Source organism: Callorhinchus milii, unplaced genomic scaffold (genome assembly GCF_018977255.1).
Source record: "Callorhinchus milii isolate IMCB2004 unplaced genomic scaffold, IMCB_Cmil_1.0 Scaffold9, whole genome shotgun sequence".
NCBI classification, from domain to species: domain Eukaryota; kingdom Metazoa; phylum Chordata; class Chondrichthyes; order Chimaeriformes; family Callorhinchidae; genus Callorhinchus; species Callorhinchus milii.
Window position 1 is genome coordinate 8,674,938 of NW_024704750.1, and position 25,721 is coordinate 8,700,658.

Here is a 25,721-nt window from a genome sequence, read left to right on the forward strand (position 1 = left end):
AGGTCTTTATATCCCCGGCAGCTCTCAAAGGCAAAAGCAACCTTCATCAGAGTACGTATGCTTGTGGCTCATTGACTCAATGGTACTTTATGCCATAATTCAACATGTTTAAGTTAGTTGAATATAGCTGATCCTGGTTCTTTTGCCTTTAGGTTTACACATCATGATTTGCACACATTTTTCACCCCCAAACCTCCCGAGATCCACAATATTACAATAATTCTGAAAAGAACTTACAGAAAACCGACTTCAAATCAAGGCCAAAAATTAAGACTTTAAAAAATTTCAAGTTTTGGATGCTCAGAAATGTTGCCATAAATCCAATGCTTGTGCTACAAATGCACAGTATTGCCAACCCTGCAAGCAAGAGGGAGGGCCAGAGGGTACCTTGATAAATGGGACCCAGTATTTCAATCCCTGAATGTTGCATAGAGCAGAGTGACAGTTCACATTATCATTCAGTCAGTAGTTAATTACAGAAGGTGCAGCACAGGTAAAATTCTTAAGGTAATATTCTTAGCACTTTTATCTTCAATCTAGGTGAGATCTTAAAATGATTGGGAAAGAGTAGGATTCATTGTATGGGAAAGCAATTGAAACTTATGAAGCCGCTTCTTAGACTCATCACTTACTGTAAATACAGGGTTTCCAAATCTTCCCAACAGTCTTGTGCTTGTTTCTTATCAATACAGTTATTTCCAGAAAGCAAATTCAAAAGCGAACTCAGCTGTGATTTTGCGATAAGTCACCAGCATCTCACAAGTATTCAGATTTTATCCTCCTGAATGCTGAGATCAATCAAGATTATAAATTGAAAAAACAAGATTCTGTTAACGAGAACTAATCTTTCAACTACAATCTGATGGTGAACATTTATAGTAAGATTGGTATTCTGTATGGCTAAGCTCAGATGGGCTGAAGGACCTCTGTTATCCGAGCTTCCCTTGTGAACTAGAAATAACCAAACCAATTCCGCTGAGAGAGAACCACAACGATGACTTAGTATTCAAGTGATAAAAGGCAGTTTACACTTGTTTCAGGGCAGGAAGCTGATGGCATCAGTTGACTCCTTAAGGTACTTAAACATTAAAAGTGAAATGTATTTGAACTCAAAAATCACCCCAAGGCACTTGGAAGGATATTTTTACTGCTGCAACTACAATGTTTTTAAAAAATTGATCTTCTAATTATTTTTGCCATAAATACACACTCACTACACTTCACAGAAACTTTGTGAAGCATTTTAAGATGTTATAGGCCCTGATTCAAATGCAAGGATCATATTTTTATTGCTATTTTCATCCCAGCCCCATATCTTTTAGACAATGAATGGCCATTCCCCTACCTGCTTCCAAATCTTTGACAATTTACTGGAATAATCGTTCCTTCCTCTAATTTCCCTCTCCTTCCTAGTAGATAAGGACTAACAGCCCCCTCCAGGAAATGGACTTGCACACTATAAGTTCAGCATATTGTTTAAATTTAAGCATTATAAAGCGCCACTTGCTGTCTATCTACAAGACACTTTTAGTGCAACAAAGGGCCTAGTTATCTCAACCAAACACGTAATTTTACAGCAACAGCATGAATGTTATGTGTTTCTATTAAAGACAAAAGAGCCTAAAAGCGTCTGCCTCATCTTGATTGCTTTAAATAGCAAGTAATGCACTTATCTCCATATAACTGTTTACTTTTCACATTTCACTCCAACCTTTTAACGACTCAGTCGAATTGGCAACGTAACTAAGAGACAAAAAATGCTTCATTTGTTCTGACAGCACATTGACTTCAGGCAGTGTGATCTACATTAAAAACAGGTGGCAAGCTCATCTTCATAAGCGCACCGCTGCCCAGCACCTCTCCATCGTTTTCACTATCAGGCAGTGGGAAAGAAATCTGTGCAATCATTTGAACTGAAAACAGATTTCCATCTGTATTTACGGCAACATCAGACCAGCCTTTCATGGATCGCAAATAGTATGTTTCATAATCTTTGCTTCTCATTATCCCTGGGTACAGTGACGTCTCAGCCTCTGGCTCAGTCAGACAAACTCAGTCAAGCACAAACTCCACTGCATGAAGCTGAACAGCTATCTCCTCCACTGGCACCAGACACTCACTCCCTGGACACCTCCTGTGTGCTGTGACTTTGATTGAGTATCCAATCTGTCTTTTCCACTGGGCCTGACATATACATTCACAAGCAGCACTGTCAGCTCTCCTTCGTTTCTGCATTCTGTAAAACAACACCTCTCCAGCTCTTCTACTTTCTTTACCTTTATGCCTTTGTTTTCTAACTTACCTTTCAGCCTTGGAGGGCAAATATTTAGCAAAACAGACCCTTTATGCACCCTGTCATTTCTGATTAGAGGTGATTTGATATAAATCAAGTCTGAAATATGACAAATTTTCTTTTTGGTTAGCTTTTCATTGTCATTTACGGCAACATCAGACCAGCCTTTCATGGATCGCAAATAATATGTTTCATAATCTTTGCTTCTCAGTCATTTATGCATTTTATTATTAATAATAATCCTCGCATTTGAATTAGCGCTTTGTACGTGGCATAGATGCCTCAAAGCGCTTGACAGGATTCATTGTAAAGGCTCTTATTTTTATAGAACAACGGGGCAGCCAACTTGCGAACAGTAAATTTAACTATTTACCAAGATTTACACCTGGATTCTGACTTGGACAGAAATCTCACAAGTGCAGAAACAGCAAATGTGCTCAGTTGCACACAATCAACATTTTAACACACTGGGGTGTTACATGCAATGGTTTCTATCAGGATCCAAGTCTGCCAAATCCGCCTTTCCTTCCCCTCACACCCATCAACAGAACAAAACTGGATGTAGCCTGGCAGCACTGAGTCTCCAGCCCCTCCTCTTCTTTGGAGATATTATATCACATGGACAGACTCCAAACTATAAAGAAAAAAAAGACAATGAGAAGCTAACCAAAAAGAAAATTAGTCATATTTCAGACTTGATTTATATCAAATCACTTCTAATCAGAAATGGCAGGGTGCATAAAATATGCATTGAAACACATAATAAAAAGGAAATGGTAAAAATGCTGAAAATCTGAAATTAAGAGTCAAAATGCTGGAATCGCACAGCAGGTCAAACCATATGTCAGAGAGAAAAACAGGCTTTTGGATGTGACAGTCTCCGCAGGAGTTGAAGTTCTAGGGAGAAGTCATCACCAAACTATTAACCTCTTTTTTCTCTTTCAGTTGTGATTTTCAGCAACCCTGCTTTTATTTGATAGTTTCCTGAATTCAATTTTGATCGGTTTTGCACAGATTTAAAAGTTCGTCATTAAAAATCTACTCATCAATAATTCATGTAGCTGTTTCGTTCTTCACAAATCGCAGTCAATGAATTTTAAGGGGGATTGCATTAAGAGAGGTTCAGTTCTATTTGCAATGCAAAGCCAGGTTCAAAGATATTGTATTAATAGGATATATTTAACACTTGCAGTAAAATCCCCGCAGCTACAATGAGGGGCTCTGGATGAAACCAGAAGTAACGGCTTACTGAAGAAATGGATATACGGTAGAGGTAGGAGTGTTCTGGAAGGTTGCGGACAAGTGGGTGAAAGTGACGTTTTCACCTAAACCTTTCTTTAGATCTTATAAATGAAACACATTTGAATTCTGCCGTTCATTGCCATTTATGTTTAATTATACCTGTTTCCTACTCTGGTGACCTGAAAGCTTTTACCAAAGGCATGAAACTAACATCAAACTCCATTACAGAGGTGAACATCAGTGGCTCCATTGAATCTCACCTTACCAGCGTCTCTCAGTTCAATCCCGCAAATATCACATCACTCATCAAAAGGCTGCATTTACAGACAGGCAGCACTCGAGCAAGATTATTTCTTTTCTATGCATTTGGACTTCGCACAAACTATAATCTAGAATTTTCTATAATATTTCATAACAGGGGAGGGGAGAAGGCAGACAAGGGCAGGAAGCTCGAACTAACCACAAAATACCTTTGAAATGTCAAATTCTTCAATACCCTCACATCGACGTCAGCTCCCTCTAGGCAAGGTGAAATGTTAGCTAGAATACAAAGCAGCATCTCGCTTCTGATATTGATCCACTAGCAAGTACAGCCTCCCCCAACCCACTCCCCTCCGTCAATAAATACCTGATGAACGGTATTCGAACAGTGCCAGGAAAGGGACTGGCAATTTCCAATAGAAGCAGAGGGAGAAAACTGGCAAGGAAATTAAGGTGAAAAAAGAAGCCTTGTTCTGGAAATAGAGAAAATACATGGACTTGCACACTCAGCGGCTGCCATAGCGCACATCACTCCAGGATATACTGTGACTAATCAGTAGCTGGTAGGAACAGATTTAAGGAACAAAAGGAATTACAGTAGACATGACATTGGAAAAATTATTTACACAGAGCTTTCTGAGAATATGAAACCATGGTTGAGATCTTTAAAAGGAAACTGGTTAGATTCTTGAAAAGGAAGAATATTGAAGGGTATTCACGAATGAGTAAGAGGGTGGGATTAAATAGTTTTTTGTGGAGAAAAAACACCAGCATAGACTTGATAGATAAAATGGCCTTTTTCTGTGCTGTAATGTTCTATGATTCTCTGAATCTATTCATTTTAATGGATTAACATTCAGTTTTAGTTTCCATCAACTGACTCATCTGCATTTGTAAATGTACTGGACACTGTGTATGTGCTGAGCCATTAGATGGGGATAACTCACTGAAAAGCAAGTTTAAGGATACAATTAGCATAGATTCAAATGGTTCAAATGATCCAACTGTAAACACCCAGAGTACAAACAACTGAGCAACTAAACTTTAGGAAGTCTCGATGGAGAGCTCACAGGTCACAATGCAACTTCTGGACTTAAATCTTTGATGTTTCCAATACATTTAAAGCTAATGACAGACTTCAGGGCATTCAAGAGTCAGACTCCACTTTTCCAACAGAACTAATTAACAATCAACAAGAAGGGAAGCACTTCCTACATTACAGCTTTGAATTCACCTGCTCTATATCACATTGGGACAGTTCTTTTTTTAAAAACCTTAGAGCTATTTGATTAGCAAAAACAAATGTTATTTCTTCTTCAAAAATAACAATGAATTAGATGAGGCATCACTGAGTTGCTCTAGAGGTGAAGGAGTGCAATGTTGACACATAAATTGGATTATTTATATAACTTCCTCTAGCCTTAGCCACAGCCTCAGAAAGCACCTCTAATGCACCAGTCATCCCAATACCGCTCTAAATAAGATCAAACTCTGAACATCCATCACCTTAGTCCTTGCCAAGATTTTCCTTCTACCTTATAATAATGTGATGGTAGTTAATAGAGTTGGAAGGAAAGAAGCTTGTTCTATGGTGCTGCATCAAGCACACAGCCTCTGGTGCATAATAATAATAATAATAATAATCCTTGCATTTGATATAGCGCTTTTCACGTCGGGAGGACGTCCCAAAGCGCTTCACAGAACACACTGTAAAGTGAATTGACTGCATATTTGTGGGCGAACGCGGCAGCCAATTGCGCACAGCAATGTCCCACAAACAGTCCTGGATTGAAAATGACCAACTTATTATTGTTTTTGGTTTTGGAGGGATTATTATTAGGCGTGTGGAGTAAGGAAACTTGCCCAAGGTTTCGCCCTCTGCCTGGAATTGAACTCAGGTCTCTCACTTGCAAAGCGAGTGCTCTAACCACTGAGCTACAGGACTCTATACTGCATCATTGGGTAGGAATTTCAGGATATCCTGCACCAACATGAACATAGAGACCACACCATCCAGTATTGTGGCTAATGTAACTAAACACAACGGATTCTAGATGAATGTATTCAGAGTCAAGCAGCTTGGCCTCAAAACTTGCTACAATTATTATAATTTCTCTGAATAACAGACAGACACACACACAGTGACGCTTGATTGATTCCATAAACACTGACCGTACCAACCAGTAGCCAATAGATAGCATTTGATAAAATAGCTGGAGAATTGTTTTAAGATTAAATCCTGAATTCTCAAAGCCTGGTTTCAGAAAAAAAAATCTCATCTATGCTTTTAAACAAATGCCCTGCTGTTGTAGCGCAAAAGATCAATTTCCTTAAGAAATCTCCTGCAGTAAGAGATTCCACCACCTTTCCCCTAAAATTCACACCCAGGTATCCATGGAAACATAGCTTTTACCCCACCTGGGATTCTGGTCAGTCGACACATTCATTTCTTTCTGGTTTCTTAGGTGAAAAAAGATTGTACAATAGAAATTATATCCTCACAAACAAAATAATCACATATCTTATGGAGTGTGACTGAGTGATATAACAGCAGTTATCTCTTCTCTTTTTCAATGGTGCAATGTAATCTTTAACTTTCATCTGAACAAGCATACGGGACTTCACTTTAACTAAGATATGGCACCTCCGACAAAGCAGTGTTCAACCCTTTATGTAAGTGAACTGAAAAGATATATTCAGACACATTGAACATGCTTTTTCTTCCCTATTTCAAGAGGGGAATTTGAGGGCTTAAATATCCCTTGTGCTGACGCAGTTTTATTTCATTCAATGTTGAGGCTCTTAAACTGAATGAGCAGCAGTCCACCAGAAATTACATTGCATGAATAAAATGGAACCCGTCCTTTGCAAATTAAATATCCGAGGATTCTCGAGAATGGTAAATTAGCAAAAATTTCTTAAGGGTTTTTGATGAATGTGAAAGGTGGCAAGGCTCCCGTGTGCAAACAATCTCATATATGTGGGTTGGCTTGGAGTTCCTTAAGGATTCAAAATGAGAGCTAAACTTCCTGCAAGAAGAAGGAATTGAACACCACAATGCCAATCTGCATCATCAAATAGTCACGAGTGGAGGTTACAAAGGAGAATATTGGATATTCAGTTGGTTCAGAAATACTCCCAAATTTCCACAGTAACATTAATCTGGATTTAGGTGAAAACATGACCAATCTAGACCAATCTTTTTACTTAGAATGTGCTACTATAATAATAATTACACATAATATTCCTTGCATATGACATACAGGTAGCACTTTTCAGGTCAGGAGGATGTCTCAAAGCGTTGCCTGAATGGAGACCGTGCCTCAGATTCTCGCTCGCTCACTCCCTTTTTTGATGTCTTCCTAAACAAATTTGCACCACTTTTGTCGTAGGAAACATAGTGAGCAATTACTGGGATTGATGCCTATTCCTGGCTTAGCATATCGAGCACTAAGCTCAGGCTTTTGTGGAACCTTACACGTCATGAGCCTACACACACACACACCTCACAACATTACCTTGGCTATGTTACAAGAAAGAAGTGCAAAAAAAATGTTGAATGTGATAAAAATAAACTAATAAAAGGAAAAGGTCTTCTTTTGAAGAGAGCTCGTACATTCCATTTGTAGTTCTGTATTATTGTAATGGGTAAAGTACAACAGTTCACTCAAATCATACTTCTCAGGAAACGGCTGATCTTTACAGCACTTACCAAATCTGTATTCGTACTTTGATCCCGTCAACCTCTATGGTTTTCATTTTGAAGTCGACTCCTGTGAATCAGATAACACAAGGGAACAGAATCAGAAGGCATGCAAGTGGTTAGCAGAACACATGAGGGAGGTCGCAAGTTCCATGCCAATAGGATTGTGGCACACAAGGCAGATAGGATATATTGGCTGCCATCTGTCATTCTATTTTGGCATTGAGAACTGTGAGAGGTGGACAGTGGTCATTTTTTTCTACTTTACCTAAAAACTCGCAAGTGCTTAGAGAAAGAACCAGAGCACAAAATGGACAATTCATCAGGAATTGGGTGATGTGAGAGGGTGACTGCATAGCAATTCAGTACATTTATAGGTTCATACATGAAGTACTGCTCCAGGTACAGCATTTCAGGTATGGTGCAGGCAGCTACACTTGACATCTAACAGGGGCTGTACCCATCTAAGAGGACAGTTGAAAACTCTTTACAACAACCTTCATTTATCGAGGTTTGCCTAAGCGCGATTGGGGTGTGGACCCGGCCTTTGTTATAAGAAGGCTCAACTGTACGTTCTGCTCACTGAACTGATCAGAAAGGAAAAGTCTTCTGTTTTCCTGACACTTCACTTTGGTGAAGATACAACACAACTCTGATTTTTTAAAAAAATAAGCTTAAATTATAGAAGTGAGGTACTTTAGATATCATTTTATGTGGATCTGTATTCAGAGGAACTCGGTAGAGATATATGAACACTGTGCACTTCAAGTGCTCACATCATTAAATTATTCCCATGAAATAAAGTTGTGTGGAAGTGATTACTGAAAGCATGTGGGCCCCTTTGCCTTTGTAAACCTTCTAGTAACAAAGTCCCAAAAGGAATGAAGTGAATGTTACTACAATAAAGCAAAGCACTAAGCTTCATAACTGACGCTGAGATTCTGTATGGTTCTTCATCAGGGCATGAATATTTTATTATCAGGCACCTGATCCAATGACTGACTGAAACACAGAAAGCCAGAGTTCAATAGTCTCCAACAGTTTTACTGTCAGCCACACTCTACTCGAAAAGTCATTTGCATAAACTTCAGAGTCTATTTGCATAAGCTAGAGATATGGGAACCGGAGATAGTCAAATTATGAAGAGTTTAAGTTTATTCTTTTGTAGACGAGAGTTGAAGCAAGAGCTGGCTGCGTGGAGATTGTGATGTCAATGGCATGATCGCAGCTTGAAAAAAAACTTGTGCTTTTCATAAATATTAGGGGCACAATTCAGCCCTGGATGCTAGAGGTTGTACAGTATTCTATTTCCCAAGAGTATTACTACAGGCGGCAAACTAGGTGCAAGATCATTTTTTATTTTCAGGGAGCAGTCCCTCAATAATGTCAAGGGTCTGGAATTGTCCCAGTTATACTGCAGGGAATGTTCTACAGCAGTAGGAACATAGCACATAGAAGACACTGAGTGACGAAAACATGGGTGCCATGTACAGGTACGATATCAAATTCTGTCCAGCAGTGGCCAGAAGGATGGCAACGTCTGATTCCGAGAGGCATGTTTATTCTGTCACTGGTGTGGCGCTGCTTCTGAAGGAACAGTGGAAAGTATCTCTTCAGATCTTTGTCAGGGCTGCAGAGTTTTACTATCATCTTATTTACTTCAACAGGCTTAAGTCATGACATCTATAGTCCATAATAAACAAAGTGAATTGGGCAGTAGGAGAGAGGAGAGTTTCTCTTCATCACAATTCTTTTATGTGACGAAACATAAATAACATTAATATCCTTTCAATTGTTTGACTTCAGTCAATATCTTTAATTTTTTTTACTGTGTCAGCCTACCTCAGTGGTAGGGTTCTCACCTCTGAGTCACAAGGTTGTGGGTTCAAGACCCACATTGGTACTTGGAATCACAAAGTCTAAGCTGACATTCCAGTGCAGTGTTGGGGGTGTGTTGCATTATTGGAGGTGCATGAGATGTTAACTTGAGGTCCTATCTGCCTGTTCAGGTGGCGTTAAAGATCCCATGGTCGTTTAAGGGACATTGTTGTGCACAAATTGGCTGCCACGTTTTACCCACAAAATACAGTCAACCCACTTTACAGTATTTCCTCTGAAACACTTTGAGACGTGATAAGGAGCTACATCAAATTGCAAGGATTACTGTTAAAACACTGAAATGATGGCTTGGATGAGTCACTGAGCACAGCAGTGTAAATAAACTGAATTAAGGACACAATTATTGTAGAATCATCCTTGGTATTACAACTCCAACAATGATAATTCCAACTCGCAGTAAAGTCTGAGTAAACGTCTTGCAGTGATTACCCTACAAGTGGTAGCATTTTACTGCACAAGACCAGATTTTAAAAAAATGACAATAGAAGTGGTTGGAAGAAAGAAAAGGTATTTAAGGCAATGATAATTTCGGTGACAGTTTTGCAAGGGAGCCCAGTGACGAGGCTTCCTCTTCAAGTTACCTCTATTTCTGTTACGATGAGTCTTTATATGCTCCAATGAATATTACACTGTATTTATTCCAGATGTAGTCAGCAGTTTCAGATTAAAGAATAAAATGGCGTTACAACCGTGAGTGTAACTGAACCTCATTAATGAATTCCCCAACAAATTTATTTTTTAAGATTCTGGTACAAAACCTGCTCTTCACAAAACGAAACACTCCCTTTCCCGTGTGACTTCAGGTTCACAAACACCTCTGACGTTCGTCAGTTTCAGTACAGAGAGATGATATGAGCATGTGACCAGCTCCCAAGCACTGCTGCTTTGTAACTGTCCTTGAGGATACATGAAAAGAGTGGTCGAGGTGACTCATCCACTGATATTCCCATTATTTATTAAGAGTCAGAGTTTGACAGCCACGTCATTTGATTCAATACAACAACCTCTCTACACCTCCAGACTTTCTGGTACAATTAAGACAATAATGAATGATGAATCATGTATCCATTTGTGATTAATAAGGCACTTCAGTTTTTCGTTCTACTTCAGTTTTTTAATAAAAATTATAATAACCCTTTTCAATCCAGTTGTTGCTTGCTGCCATGGTTTTTGTGGTAAGGTAGCATTCACCATTCCTAACCAATAGCAACAGATCACAAAGGATATGCAAGACTCAACATTTTTTTCCCATTGGCCTTTATATTCATTCAGCTCTTCGGCCAACATGCCAGTAATACAGCATGATGGGAGCTTCCTTAAAGACAGACTCAAAGCTAAACACCTTCTTAATAAGTATACTTTGTACTGTGATAAAGGGCATCACCCAGCAGGGTTCATCGTTCCTTCAAATGTTCTACATGTGAGGACAAGTATGTTTGGGGATTCAGGTTTGTTTGTCCAATTCCTCCAGCAAAATTGGAAGACCGAAGGGATATGAAGTGATATGCAAAGCAGCTCTGCATGCACTCGACTTCAATGCAGTCTCCTACTCCGGGAAAGGGCACTATGGAAACGCACATGCTCGGCTCAAAGATAAATGATCAGTGAAGATCTTTCTAAGAGCTAAATCAGCCAGACGATCCAATTGGATGAGCTGTTCAGAACTGAATGGAAGAACAGAAGGTCAGTTCCCTATAGTGGATGATAAATAACTGGCTGATTGGCCGAGTCATCGATGCTGAGATTGAAACAAAACCGAGAGAATTTAGGTCTTCCCCAGAAGGATCAACAGTTTGTTTGGAAATAGTAGAGTGCAGATAAGTGAAGCACTGTGCAGCAGAGTGCGTCAAGCAAACTGTCATTTCCTCCTGATCACCTATATGCATACACAGAGAGAGAGAGAGTGAGTGAGTATGTGAGAGAGAGAGAGAGAGAGAGAGAGAAAGAGATTAACAGTTTATTCTGAAATACTTGTAAAGTCAATTGGAATGCCTACAAATTTGGTTTTAGAAATTTTAAAAAAAGTGTTTTGCTTTAAATTCCTATTCAATGACCCCTAATGGAGGGTGTGCATGTATACATTGGTGTGCACATACATGTGCCTTTACAACAGCAACAACTTGGATTTATATAGTGCCCTTCATGTGGGGTAACGGCTCAGAGCCCTTCACGTGTGTGTATATATATTATATAAAAATGAAAACAAAAGGGGGGAGGAAAACATCAAAACGTGCTTGAACCAAGTTTGAAATGACAATGAATTGCTGAAAATCAATTCTAAAATGCTTGGTGCATCAACTACATAGAGGAGAGTTCAATCCAATTCTTAAGTTGTCGTGCAAGTTAAATGGAACTATTACAGATACAGCAATACACTTTGTAGCGATTTTTGTTCTACTTTAATGAAGGAAAAAAGACGTCTTTCACACAAAGCAGCAACTCCAGAAACATCAATCAGCAAACTGCAAACATGAGAGAAACGGTAAATGCCGAGCAGAAATAAAACAAATAAATAATACAATGCAGGAACTGGAACTCTGTGAGAATGTCCATCACGGCCAAGACACGGAAGAAAAAACAACAGAACTTTTTTAGCGCTGAGTTGAAGTGGGACTGCACTGTAACGATGTGCTCAATGTGACTTTCAGGGTGACGTTAAAACAAGCTGGCAGCAGGTGAGGTAAGCGTCAGTAGAAAACTTTTTTTTCCGTTTTGTTTGAAAAACTGCTCTTGTGAAAAATAACATGACGCAAGTCCCTTTCGTCCACATTTGAATGAAGAGTGCAATAAAAGCCTCAGGCCTGCGACTGCTCTTTCAGTTGCTATTCAGTTCTCCAGGCCGTGGGAGGAAAGTTCAAAATGTCGACACCTGACATTTATCCTACCTCGCCCTCGTACCTAGAATTTCCCCCATGTCCACCACCACTTGCCTCAGGCTGGAAGAGCCCAACCTGCTTTGTTACAATCCTAACTGTACAGCAAATATACCAGCACAACACCCACCAATCCATAGGTCTGATCTAGATTGGGAAATGTCTTCTGATCACTTTTGGTCCTTAAACTGTTCCAGTTACCATAACAAAATCATTCCCTGAAAACCCACAATACAAAACACCATACCACTCACTTCAGTCTGAAGAACATAACAAAAGGCCAGTTACTTTAGTCGGTTTTGTCAAGCAAATTTAATTTTTAGGCCCTAAATAAAAGTTTGATCTTTCACGTTTTCTAAATTTAAAAAAATGATAACGCTATCCACACACCATTTCTATCCCCAATACCTTCGTCAATGTGATGGATTCCACGTGGGCTCAAATTTGCAGTATTTGTTTCCACCACTGGTAGTGAAGCTTAGAAATTCAGGTTGAAGCTCACAGTCTACCCTTGTCTGACATTTGGAGGAAGAAGCCACTTCAACCCATTTAGTCTCATCCTTCCAGAATACAACCCCAATTGTCTTCACACTATAGGATTAAACAGTTCCTTAAATGAGTCATGTCCTGGCGTCAGCCACCCTTGCCGACTACCCATTCTGGATGTTCAATAATGATCAAGCAAGTAAATACTTTCTGGTATCTGGTATAAATTTACCTTTCACAAGATGTTCAACAAAACAACTGTCAAAATAGATTAAATGACTGCCAATGTTTCAAGCTTTGAAATGGTCTTTCAAACACATCTCCTACGTGAGAAACGGAAAAAGAGAGAAGAAAATACAATTATTTTGAATGAAAGAAGAACTGACTTAAGAGTTCTTTGCTGCATCCTTTACTAATGAGACAGTAGGTGATCTGGAAAGTCAGCGAGTCATTCATTAGTGACTCATTCTCAGCCTTCTGCCATTTCTAGGCCGGGGCTCACCTAGAACCACGTAAAGGAATGACGTGTAAGAATTTAAGGCACAAAATGCTTCTTTTTTTCAAATTTGAAAAAGTAACAATTTGGGCCTCAATTGCTCGGCGTCAAACAGTTACAAGAAGTTGGAGAAGCACATAGTCCAGAATTATACATCAATGATCACTTTATTTCCCCCCCACTCTACCACCAACAAGAACAACTTGGATTTATATAGTGCCCTCCATACTGGATGGCATCTCAGAGCGCTTCACAGTAACGAATCCCGGGGCCGAGCCGGGGGGAGGGGGAGGAAGGTGACCAAAGGCGTGGTCGAAAAGAAAGGTCTTCAGTAGCGACCTGAAAGTAGGAAGAGAGGAGGCGAGGCAAAGGGAGTGAGAAAGGGAATTCCAGAGCCTCGGGGCAAAGTGGCTGAAGGCATGGCCGCCGAGGGTGGAACGGAGGACTCAGGGGACGAGGAGGAGGCCAGACCCGGAGGAACAAAAGCAACAGGTACTGTTTTGAGGAGAGAGGTCAGAGAGGTAGGGGGGTGCAGAGGAAGGGAGGGATTTGAATACAAGGGTGAGGATCTTGAAATGATCCTCTCTGGGATAGGCAGCCAGTGCAGTCTGGCAAGGATTGGGGTAATCGGGGAGCGGAGTTTGGTGGGGGTGAGAATGCGGGCGGCAGAGTTTTGGATGATTTGGATGGTGGTGGATTGGAGACCGGTGAGGAGGGCGTTAGAGTAGTCCAGCCGAGAGGTGACAAAGGCATGGACCAGGGTTTCAGCGGCCTTCAGAGAGAGGTATTTGCAGAGATGGGCAAATGTAGGATTTTGTAGCATCCTAAGACTTCTTTTGAGCAATGCTGAACTCCGCGGCAGTTCAGTCCTGGTTTTCTATGTTCCTTTCTTGGCAACCAAATGCTTTGTCTGTTACTGTAGTTTCATATTGCCTGTTCATAGGTTGGCTATGGGTTGCTACGGCTGTTGTCAAGGTAACATTGCGCTGTGCAACATGGAGGTAGGATTGCTTCAAGATCTTTGTTAAGTGATGGGGTGGCAGGGGGGGTGGGGTGGAGATGAGTGTGCATAGAGCATTACCCTCTTGCAATGACAATGTCAGCGTTATTCCTGACCCTGCAAGCCAAAGCCTAATGGGAGTGGGGAGATGAACCGTAGATGGACAAGCAGCAGGCAGCTGGTCAGATTCCTGTCCAAATGTGGTCGTAAATGAAACACTACAACAACAACAACAAGATTCCATTTATAAAGCGCCTTTCATGTCAGGAGGACGTCCCAAGGCGCTGCACAGTTGGGTCATGACCCGAGCAGGGGGGAAATGGTCAGGGTGAGGGGAGGGAGGGAGCGAGAAGGGGGAAGAGAGTCGAGAGGGGAGCTGAAGGCACGGTCAAAGAGAAAGGTTTTGAGACCGGCCTTGAAGGAGGAAAGGGAGGAAGCAAGGCGAAGGCACTGGGGGATAGAGTTCCAGAGCCTCGGGGCTGAGAGGCTGAAGGCCCGACCACCGATGGTAGGGCGATTGGGGCGGGGGACGTGGAGCAGACCGGAGCCGGAGGAACGGAGGGTACGGGCAGGTAGGTAGGGGGATAGTAGGTTGGAGAGGTAGGAGGGAGCAAGGCCGTGAATGGCCTTGTAGGTGAGGATGAGGATCTTGAAATCAATCCTCTGGGGGATGGGGAGCCAGTGGAGGCGAGCGAGGGTGGGAGTGATGTGGTTGCGAAGCCTGGTGCGGGACAGTACACGAGCTGCAGAGTTCTGAATGACCTGCAGCTTGTGGAGGGAGGTGGCGGGAAGGCCGGCGAGGAGAGAGTTCCCATAGTCCAGCCTTGAGGTGACAAAGGCGTGGACCAGGGTTTCAGCAGCGTGAGGGGTGAGGTAATGCCGTAGTCTGGCGATGTTCCGGAGGTGATGGAAGGCGGTGCCAGTTGTGGTGCGGATGTGAGGGAGAAAGGACAGCTCAGGGTCGAACAAAACGCCGAGGTTCCTGACTGGCTTTGAGAGGTGGAGAGTGCAGCCTTGGATGCTGATGGTGTCGGCGCCTGAGGTGCGGAGGCGCTGACGTGAGCCAATCAGGAGGGCCTCGGTTTTTCGCACGTTGAGCTGAAGAAAGTTGTCTCTCGTCCAGGACTCGATGTCGGACAGGCAGGCTGTCAGGACATCGGTGGTCGTGGAGTTGAGGGTAGAGGAGGAAAGGTAGAGTTGGGTGTCATCCGCATACATGTGGAAGTTAACTCCATGTCTGCGGATGATATCACCAAGGGGGAGCATGTAGAGGGTGAAGAGGAGGGGACCGAGGACAGAGCCCTGAGGGACTCCACATGAGACAGTACGGGGGGTGGAGGAGAAGCCATTCGTCGAGACAAAGTGAAGACGGTGAGAAAGGTACGACCTAAACCACTCAAGGACAGTGCCTTGAAGGTTGAGGTGGGAGGACAAGCGGGGGAGGTGGAGAGCGTGGTCGACCGTATCGAATGCTGCCGATAGGTCGAGGAGGACGAGGAGGCAGAGGGAGCCCTGGTCACAGATGGTCAGGATATCATTGGTGACCTTGACCAGGGCAGTTTCTGTGCTATGGGCAGCACAGAAACCTGACTGAAGGGGTTTGAAAAGAGAATGGGTGGAAAGGAAAGAGCGCAGTTGGGAGGCGACAACTCTTTCCAGGACCTTGGAGAGAAAGGGGAGGTTGGAGATGGGCCGGTAGCTTGATAGCTGCGACGCATCAAGGGAGGGTTTTTTCAGGGTGGGCGTGATGGTGGCAGTTTTTAAGGGAATGGGGACAGAGCCAGAGGAGAGGGACAGCTTGATGATGTCGGTGATATGTGGGGCAAGAAAGTGGAGCTGGGAGATAATCAACTTGGTTATTTCCTTGAAATTTGATTTGAGATATGAAAACATTGAAGCCAATCTCAAGAAACACAGTCTTAGTACTGAAATCCAGAACTCTCTTGAATGGGTGAATTTTCAGGTCTCTGCTGAAGAACTTTCTTTTCGACCGTGCCTTTGGTCACCTTCCCTCCCCTCCCCCTGGCTCGGTTCCGGGATCCGTTACTGTAAAGCACTCTGAGACGCCATCCGGCGTGGAGGGCGCTATATAAATCCAAGTTGTTGTTGAATATTGCAATAAAAAATTTATGTTACAAGAATGATAAATTGGATATCTATATCCAAAATTATTTTTGAATAATAATCCTTGCATTTGTTTTAGTGCCTATTACACTGAAAACATTCTCAAAGTGCGTAACCTCAATCAACAAAATGCTGAGTTTTTCAAGCAAGTGTGTTCATCAGCATTATTATGATTTTAAGAAAAAAATGTTCTCTATCAACCTATATTTTTCAAAAGTAATAATTGCAATTAAATTGCTGAAGAATGGGAGTTCAGTGGGGGCTTGGCTGATCGCCACTCAATCTGCCACAATTTGGTAATGACCTAATTAATGTTTTGCGGACGAAGCTAGTGATTGTAATCTTAGCTTGCTTCAGACAGCTGCTGTGGTCGTTATTTCTTCCTAGTCAGGCTAGCTTATTTGCTCTGTTGATACGCTTGTATTTTTTAATATAATAGTGGCTTCTGAAAGCCGCAAATACAAAGCAAATGGCTTTTACTGGCAAAGAGCCCACTTTTATAACAACCTACAGAATTATTCAGGGCCTGAGGATAGATATCTTCTTGATGTGAAAGGTGTTAATCAAATGTAAATTTGTTGTTTTTTCCTTGCAACTGCATTGGTTCAGGTTGGCAAACATTTTGTATGTGGTCTTAATCCAAAATAGGCTCACACCTTGACACACTGGCTCCTCTTCCTTCCCCATTAAATGGTACCTAACTAGGTACAAGACATGTTAAAATTACTTGTAAGAGCATGACGGTCGGAATATATTTCACCTGGGCCCCTTGGAATCTGAAGAGAGTAGAGCTTTTTGTGACCTCAAGCAGCACACTCACTCACATTGCTGTCCTGTTACTTGAGCATATTGCACTCACAAGAACCTCTGCCTGAGATTTTCACACCTGAGGATCTCATGGCTTCAGGCCAGGAGATTAGTTTTAAAATTGAATCAATGCAATGTTATTTAGTTCAATGTTTCCTAGCTGTTGATATCAATTTATATTCAATCCAATATATTTCAGAGATCATTTATCATCATCTTGTTTCCTATTGCTAAGTCAATTCTGTGGCAACAAGCAAATGTATCATTAGTGCCACATGCTTTAACCTTCTTTCAAAGACTCATAAGTCAAAGTTTATCAAACACTTCTAGAAAATGCAAGTTAATTATATCCACTGGATAACCAGTTTTGCATGCTTTCTTATGTTGCTAACAGTTGCTTGCTTTTATCCTGCCATTTGTGAGCATTTTCAGAAGCGGTATTTGCAATCGCTGAACCGTGGAGTTCGACATCCACTTTGGTCGTCATCACATCCTGTCACCAGCGTGACTACAGCTCTCAGTTTATCACTGAAGCAGACAAACAAAGGCACTCGCTCACACTTGCTGAAAGAGTACACAGGATTGCAAGCGGCATATCAAAGACAGTTGCTGTAGTCTCCCAATGGAATCAATATATGTATTTTAAAAGAATACCTTCCCTATGAAAATCCCCTGACCAGAACTCGTATAGATTTTACTTAAAACTCAGCTTGAACATGGTGCATTGTCTGTGCCAGAATCAATTATGAAGTGATCAAAGGCTTTAATGCTCATGAAGATGACTGATAGGAATGTTTAGTACCATAACATTTGCATTCAAATGATGAGGATCCAATTTCACCCTCAAAATACAGAGTCTATTCACTTTACAGTTTATTCTGTGAAGTGTTTTCAGACATCTCGACGACATGATAAAATGCTATATCAAATGCAAGGATTATTATTATTAAATTTCCAGCTCTGGTAAAGACAACTTGGCAGCAACAATGGGCACCTGCACAACTAAATACACCTCACCTTCAAGATTAAAAGGTGTTCATCTACAAAAGACGCAGTCACTACACTTTACAGTAAAACTCTGTGAAGCACTTTGAAATGTTTTCCTAATGTAAAAATCGCTATATCAGAATAATCCTTGCATTTGATAGTGCTTTTCATGTCTTCTAGATGTCTCAAAGAGCTTCACAGAATATACTATAAAGTGAATCGACTGTATATTTGTGGGCGAAACGCGGCAGCCAATTGCGCACAGCGGTGTGCCGCAAGCAATCATGGATTGAGTGACCAAATTATTATTTTTATTTTTTTTCTTGAGGGATTATCAGCCATGTGGAGTAAGGAAACTTGGCCAAGGTTTCGCCCTGCTGGGAATCAAACCAGGGTCGCTCACTTGCGAGGACTCTAACCACTGAGCTACAGGACTCCTCAAATGTAAGGATTATTAAAAATACACATAAGCTTTATTTCTACTACATCTATGCAGCACTATTTTGATGGTAAAAATCCCCAAATTACCTCACCTTGAAAAAGGAGGGAGGAAACAAAAGTAAAAATACGTGACAACTTTAAAACCAGGTTGGAGTTTTGTGCATTATAAATAACATATCCTGCAATAATATCAAATGCAACATGAAAGCATTAGTGCTTGTGGTCCACTAGGCTTAAGAGAATGCAGTCAGTAAGAGCTATTCAATGAGACGAAGATTTCATTCTTAACTGGTGTATTATGTATGTGAACACGTAAGAGAATTCTTTAGACATTCTGACCTGAATTCTGGCATGAGGAAGCAAGAAGATGCCTGTCACTGTACCACAGATAGGAGGGGGAAAAAGAAAAACTACAACAAACTTCAGAAGGAAGAACGACTTTTAATCCTTAATAATAATCCTTGCATTTGATATAGCGCTTTGCACGTCTGGAGGACGTCCCAAAGCGCTTCACAGAACACACTGTAAAGTGAATTGACTGTATATTTGTGGGCGAACGGGGCAGCCAATTGTGCACAGCAATGTCCCACAAACAGTCGTAGATTGAAAATGACCAATTTATTATTGTTTTGGGTTTTGGAGGGATTATTATTATACGTGTGGAGTAAGGAAACTTGCCCAAGGTTTTGCCCTGTGCCTGGATTTGAACTCGGGTCTCTCACTTGCAAAGCGAGTGCTCTAACCACTGAGCTTCAGGACTCCACACAATTGTCACTATTGTGCAATGCAATAAAATTACCCTGTGATACCAGAATAGAAGTTACATTTTAAGATGACACTCCAATAAAATTCTGGAGGAGGGCAGCATTATCAGAGTGGACGTTAAAATTCCTGTGTCACTCATCAAAAAGAGAAAAGAGTTTTTGTCGGTGTACTGGCAACCAACCAGCGATCTACAGATAAATTGATCATTCACTTCATGTCTCTTTGTGGGACTCTGCTTTTGCACAAATAGTTTGCTGCGTCTGCCTACAAAATACATAGTCATTACACTTGGCAGCAATTACCTATGAAGTGCTTTGAGATGTTTTGATGTTAAAGGCACTGTGTCAAATATAAGGATTCTTATAAATAAATAATAATCAGGTTGAAGGATGGTGCAGGTTAACCTTTTTTGACAAGATGACCAGCAGAGAAACAATGGGTTAGCACTACTCTACTTCTTCAAAATAATGTAAGGCCACGAGGGCTTAGAATCGAGAATCAAAATCCTACTTGAATGATGCCTCCAGCAATGCAGTTCTCCCTTGGTAAATCACAGTACTCCAGTGGAATTTCAGCCAAGTTTAAACCCATAACCTCCTTTCTCAGAAGCGTGAGAGCTACCGATTGGAAACAATATGTGGCACTTACTGGGAAAGAAGATGGGAGAGGAGGAAGCATATCCTGAAGATGGAGAAGAAGAACCAGGAATGGGATTGGGAAAAGCCAGAGTCCTCTATTTAGTCGGAGGGTCAAATTCAACATGAAGACAAATGCCTTTGTTTGATTCTGCACATTAGTTCATTGTTAGCAAAAGATAGCCTTTTGGGATTGTTGAACAAGAATACTGCACTGTAACTCCCACTGGTTACCTCAGGAGAACAAGGCAAGCAGCACTGTGATACTCTTCATTCAACACAAGTTTATAAAACAAGAAAAGCAAAATAAATGCAATCCCACTGACTTGGAAGACATGGTTACATTTTGATAAGGTTTTCTTAAAAGGGCACAATCAAGTGATTTTCTGTAGTGGAAAGTGTATGGTTTCCCAGTAGTTTCATTACTGAGCCAGTGTGGCTGAGCCAGCAGTCAGAGTAGAAGCCATCATACTCAAAATCTCACTGTATTTTTAATGTGCTTAAAATTGAGAATCAGTGATAAGTAATTAAATGTCAGTCTTTAGCCTCCTTCCACAATGCTTTTCCCCTGTAGCTGTTTTAAGATTCTAAGGTCACTGAGGTTTTAAGATCGGTTTATTACATTACTGCTGCTGTAATCATGGACTACATCAACTCTTGTGCTCATTTATTATTACATATGAACTGAGTGACTCAGTATGCGTTTGCAAGTTTGTCTAAATGACTCACCAGTACTGTCTCTCTGAAGTACTTCATATATCGAGCACTGATTTTTGTTCTCATTTTCTTTTTCTAATTCTATTAGTTTTGTCCTTTGCTGAGATGCATCCTTCAACAAATCAACTTCAAGATTTCTTCCTTTTTTTTTAAATCGCTCCGTGCCTTCGCTCCACTCAGTCTGTGTGATTTTATTCAGTCCCATTACTCAATAGGCAATCTCTGCTCTTTCGATTTTGGTTTAATGACTCATTCCTTCACTCTACTATTCGAGGCTGAGCCTTCACTCTGGAGATCTCTTCTGAAAATACTTCTTCCTGCTTCCTCCCTGCAAAATGCAATTTTTTTCCAATTGTGCTTTAGTCACTTCTAAATCCATCCCACATCTTGCTCAGTATCTATCACTGCAATGAGTAAGCAGTGCTCCGGGACCCTACTCCACCTCAAGGGTGCTATATAAAAGCAAGTTGCTGTTGTAGTAAGCAGTTTGAGGTGTTCTTTTGCTTGCTGTAAACATTTAAGTTATTGTACTGCAACACCTGTGAATTTTCCACTGTCCCCACTCGTCGCAGTTACACTAAACCTGGTGTGAACCAGTGCCGACATCTGCTTAGTTTTGTGCTGTGGATTCCCATTCACTGGAAAGTGGTTAGCACATGTTTCACTTAACAACTTTGCAGCTGGCAGAGAGAGAAGACTTTCATTCCATCAGTTTCCATGCAGCCGGCTGATTTCCTCTCCTGCACTTGTCACCTCCTCTCAATAGAAATGCACTTCGGGGAGAAATTGAGGCTGCAAATCGTTTTGCTGCTAATGAGTGGTGCATCATGTTGTGTGCTGACATACACTGCCTGCAGGCTGCTCTCAACTTCTGAGCTTTAGCATTGATCAATCTCACGGTTTCATTGTTTTGCTGGATATGAATCCTTTTTCCTCACTAAACATTTGAGGGCCTCAGCAGAATGACTGCACTGCAACAATTGGTAAAAAGGTCCCATCTTCGTGACAATTCCACAACACAGTAATAAATCGATTCAAAAGATATTTCAGCATTTGTGTGAAACTCCATCATAGGATCAACATTTTTTTTTAAAAAATGCTGATTATCAATTCTTTATTTCATTAAGACAGTGTCTCTCAAAATAGCCCTGGGAAATCGCAGGACTGGTTTCCTGACTGTGATGAACATTCAGGTTCTCCCAAGAGGATAAGTGACTATCATCAAAAAAGGGACGTGTTAGTTCCTTCTTGTATCAATCAGACACATCCTATGGCTGTTCACCTAAGCAGCAGCACTGACAGCTTCCAGACAGACATATACAGGGAGGAAGGGAGGGAAATGGCAAGATCCGGTTTATGTTTTATGCAGTACTTCTAAAAACAAAATAAGATAATGCCTAAACAACTTCGGGAAAATGACTATTGATCACAAAGTACTGGGTCCTGAAGCAGGAAGGGGGAAAACTTCCAGGGGTTTCTGCTCTCGATTGCTGTACAGTGGTCCCTGCTGGAAAATATAGTGGTTGAGAATAGCATTGGGCTTGGCTATAAATCTTCATCTTTCTGCATCAAACAGCCTATCAGCACTCATGCTCTGTACACTTGGTGAAGAGTCAAGACTATGTTTCTCGGGATTCAATGCGTCTTGACCCGTCGTCGCATGCGCACTTACCAGCAAGCAATGGAATCGCATTGAATCACGGGAAATTAAGTTCTTCAGCTCACGAACGACGGGTTAGGATGTCATATTCTGTGACTCAAAGCAAACGGTAAGTGTGGGAATAATGGAGGGTAGGACAGCGACGTTACCAGTTGGGAGATGGTTAATATGAGTCGTGGAAACTAAGTGGCTTTGTTAGGAAACTGAAATGGGTCTCGGGTGCATGTACGACTCAGGCCATTATATGACTATAAGGGTAAGACGGGAGTTTTTCTGTACTGGGGAAAGATGTTGTTGCTATATCCTCGCTGGGAGTAGGAGAAGAAGAAAAAGTGTTTATTTTTTGCTGGGACAATTGATCACCACAGGGAGTGCTAAAGACATCGATTTTCTTGGTGCTTCTCATGTTAAAGTCATTGGCATCAGCTCTTACAAGAAAATCCAGTTGCAGAGGCATCGATCAATCGTTAAACAACACTTTTGCACCAATATTCAAGCCATCCCAGAGCATGGGACTAAGCTCATGACAAAATAAGCGTGCTTTGTGCTGCAGACAGTCCTTTCAGTTGTGAATTGAAAATAACTATCTGGGCAGACTTGCCATTAAAACACTGCCAGTCATCGATCACCAACCAGCCTGAATGACCTTTCACGAGCCATCTTCTCAAAACCTACCACATGTTTGAAGACATACGTTAGATCCTCTTTAAGCATCTCTATTCCAATGAAAACAAATCCAGTCTTTCAACTCTCTTCTCATAACGATAACCGCTAATCATGGTACCATCTACATGAACCAATGCTGTCCCCATTCCCTGTCTTTTGATGTCCTTGTGAAATGGAATGGGCAGCACTACTAGGAATACGGCAAGGATGGCCTACCTCAACATTTTGTAAAAATTTAACCTACTTCCTTATTTTTATATTTGGTGCCACTGACACACATATATATAATATATTATACATATATATCTTATTTGTGTTTTCTATGCCTGCACCCTTACCTTTAAAGATCTCTAGTTGAAACCCAAGTTCTCTTGTCTGCTCCTATGTTATAAAGTGCTTTACCACTTGGGGTGCACTTTCCTTTATAAATTATTCACTGATGAATGCACCAGACTAGTTTGTTTGGTTTGATTGGCAGCAATTGTTAGCAGCATAAGCAAACATTCACGTGGAATAGCCTAATTATTAGCACCCACAAATTTATTTTTATTGTCACATGATCTCTGTGCAGATAATACAGCAAAGTTGTTTCCCTGGTAACAGTGAATCCTCCATTTATGAGCTCCGAAAATGCTAATCTTTAACATTTTGGCAAGTTTTATTTAATATGTTCTTTCCAAGATAATGCATACAAATACAAGATGAATTCATGTTCTTGCATTTAATACCTAGATACTTCTGAAATCTGAATCTAATGAATTTGACATCAGCACTTGTTTTCAATGATCTTTGTTTCTGTGTTGCAATCCTTCAATTGTACTGTTCTGTATTTTTGCAAAACACAGAGGGATGCTCTACTCACAACCCGCTCTAACAAATCAGCCTACAGCATCACTTCCCAGTTCAACGTAAAGTTGTGCGTGGCTTATTACTTTCCTGTAGCCCTGATTTACATTCCCAACAAATAACAAAACATGGCAACAAGATAAAATAAAACCAACTACGGATGAACAAACAGTGTTGCACCTGATAAGAGATGTATCACCAGTAACAATACAAACAAATCCTTTCGCTAGGTCAATAGATCCAGATGGTTCAGGTGAAAGAACCTCATTTGTGCACATCTATTGCCCCACTATCCTGACTTCCAGGTTACTTAGCAAAGTGTTTCGCCTCCTTCCCTTTCATTTCTTGGACTCGTACTGTGGTATATATCCATAGAAAGGGGTAGCCTTTCCACACCTCAATAATTATTTTTCATGTGCACGTTGACTGGAGATTTAATCGTGGTAAAGGAGAAGCAGTGTAGCCACAGCCAAACTCAATCCTATCTTTGCCCAACATCCACTTGGATGTAATTTTCATTGGGGTGGGGTTACCAGATGGCAATCAGTGACAGGACTCTTTTCCTTTGCAATTCCACAACACAATGAGATTAACACCATACAGAATAACTGGGAGGTTTTATTCCACGTCTTAACAAATGTGACCAACTTTTTTTGATTACATTTCAAGAGCATCTAAAATATTAATGCAATGGCAATGTTATTCTGCAAGAGGTTTTCTGGATGCTCTGCTTGTCTTTGATTTCAAAATACCATGCGGTACACTCTGCCAAATATTGAAAAGGCATTCTTGTGGAAACTTATCATGTCATTTCCCGACCTATCTTATGGTGTTGCACACAGCAAGTGTGATTGATCCTCTTCTACAGCGCTGCCTTACTGTCTACCTGCAGGCTGTGAGTTCTGCTAAAGATCAGTGCAAACACGCCTCGCCTAAAACCTTTGAGAAGTGCCAGCACCCACTGTTTACTTTGTATTCCCAATGCAGAGCCAATGTTAAAATGAACAACACTTGCACAAAAAGCCTATAAGAAACTCAATGGTCTGTATTACACTGAATGTTAAGAGAAGGAAGTTTACAAAAGCAGCATTCAAAGTTACTGCTGAGAGTAAGTAAGTTTTTAATGAATTAAAATTTCATAAAAGGTGTTAATATTTCCCTAATAGATATATTTTATAAGCGCTCTGAGATTCTACCCTGCGTGAAGAGTGCTATGTAAATCCAAGCTTTTGCTTTGATGTGTAAAGTGTGCTAGAAATGATGTCTCCTTAAAAATAATTCAACAGATCCAAATGTTTAACATTTGGGGGGACATCATACACAGTTTCATCAAAAAGAGTAGTGTTGTCACTGGGCTTATGCTTATTGTCTGTAAACAGTTAGCTAACTTTATAACATCACTGGGGTGAATTACTGTTGGTTATAGGTCTGTCTACCAGTGGTGTTGGGTACATTTTGAGGTAATTAAGCAAATTGAAATGATTAATAAAGTACGTCTTTTGCTCTACTCAGTAACAGTGAATGAGTTTAAAAATCTTCAAACTGAAGGTTATTATTGCATTTCAAAGATGCTGGCAGGGTTTCAAAACTGGGACACACTTGAGAAGTTTTAATAACAGCAACACTGCAAGAAAACAAAGCCTTTATGAATCCCACTGAACCCGACAGAGCATAACACGGTGGCAGACAACATATGCAGGTTTGTCAGTATTCAGTTTTAGTTGTGTTTCAGGCCATCATCACCATTAGTTGATATCATTATGGTTTTGACACCAGGAGTTTTATCAGTGGAGAATCATATTATGTGGTAAACATGATAT

General features: G+C 41.0%; 1 protein-coding gene across 2 annotated transcripts in view; it reads right to left on the minus strand.

The window, feature by feature from the left end:
* rab15 (RAB15, member RAS oncogene family) overlaps positions 1 to 25,721 on the minus strand; it is a 46,051-nt gene that overhangs the window by 11,720 nt on the left and 8,610 nt on the right. For both annotated transcript variants that reach the window (XM_042338348.1, XM_007888111.2), the window contains exon 2: positions 7,509 to 7,569. In XM_042338348.1, the coding sequence (XP_042194282.1) occupies positions 7,509 to 7,569 (61 nt within the window). The remainder of the gene's footprint in view (positions 1 to 7,508; positions 7,570 to 25,721) is intronic.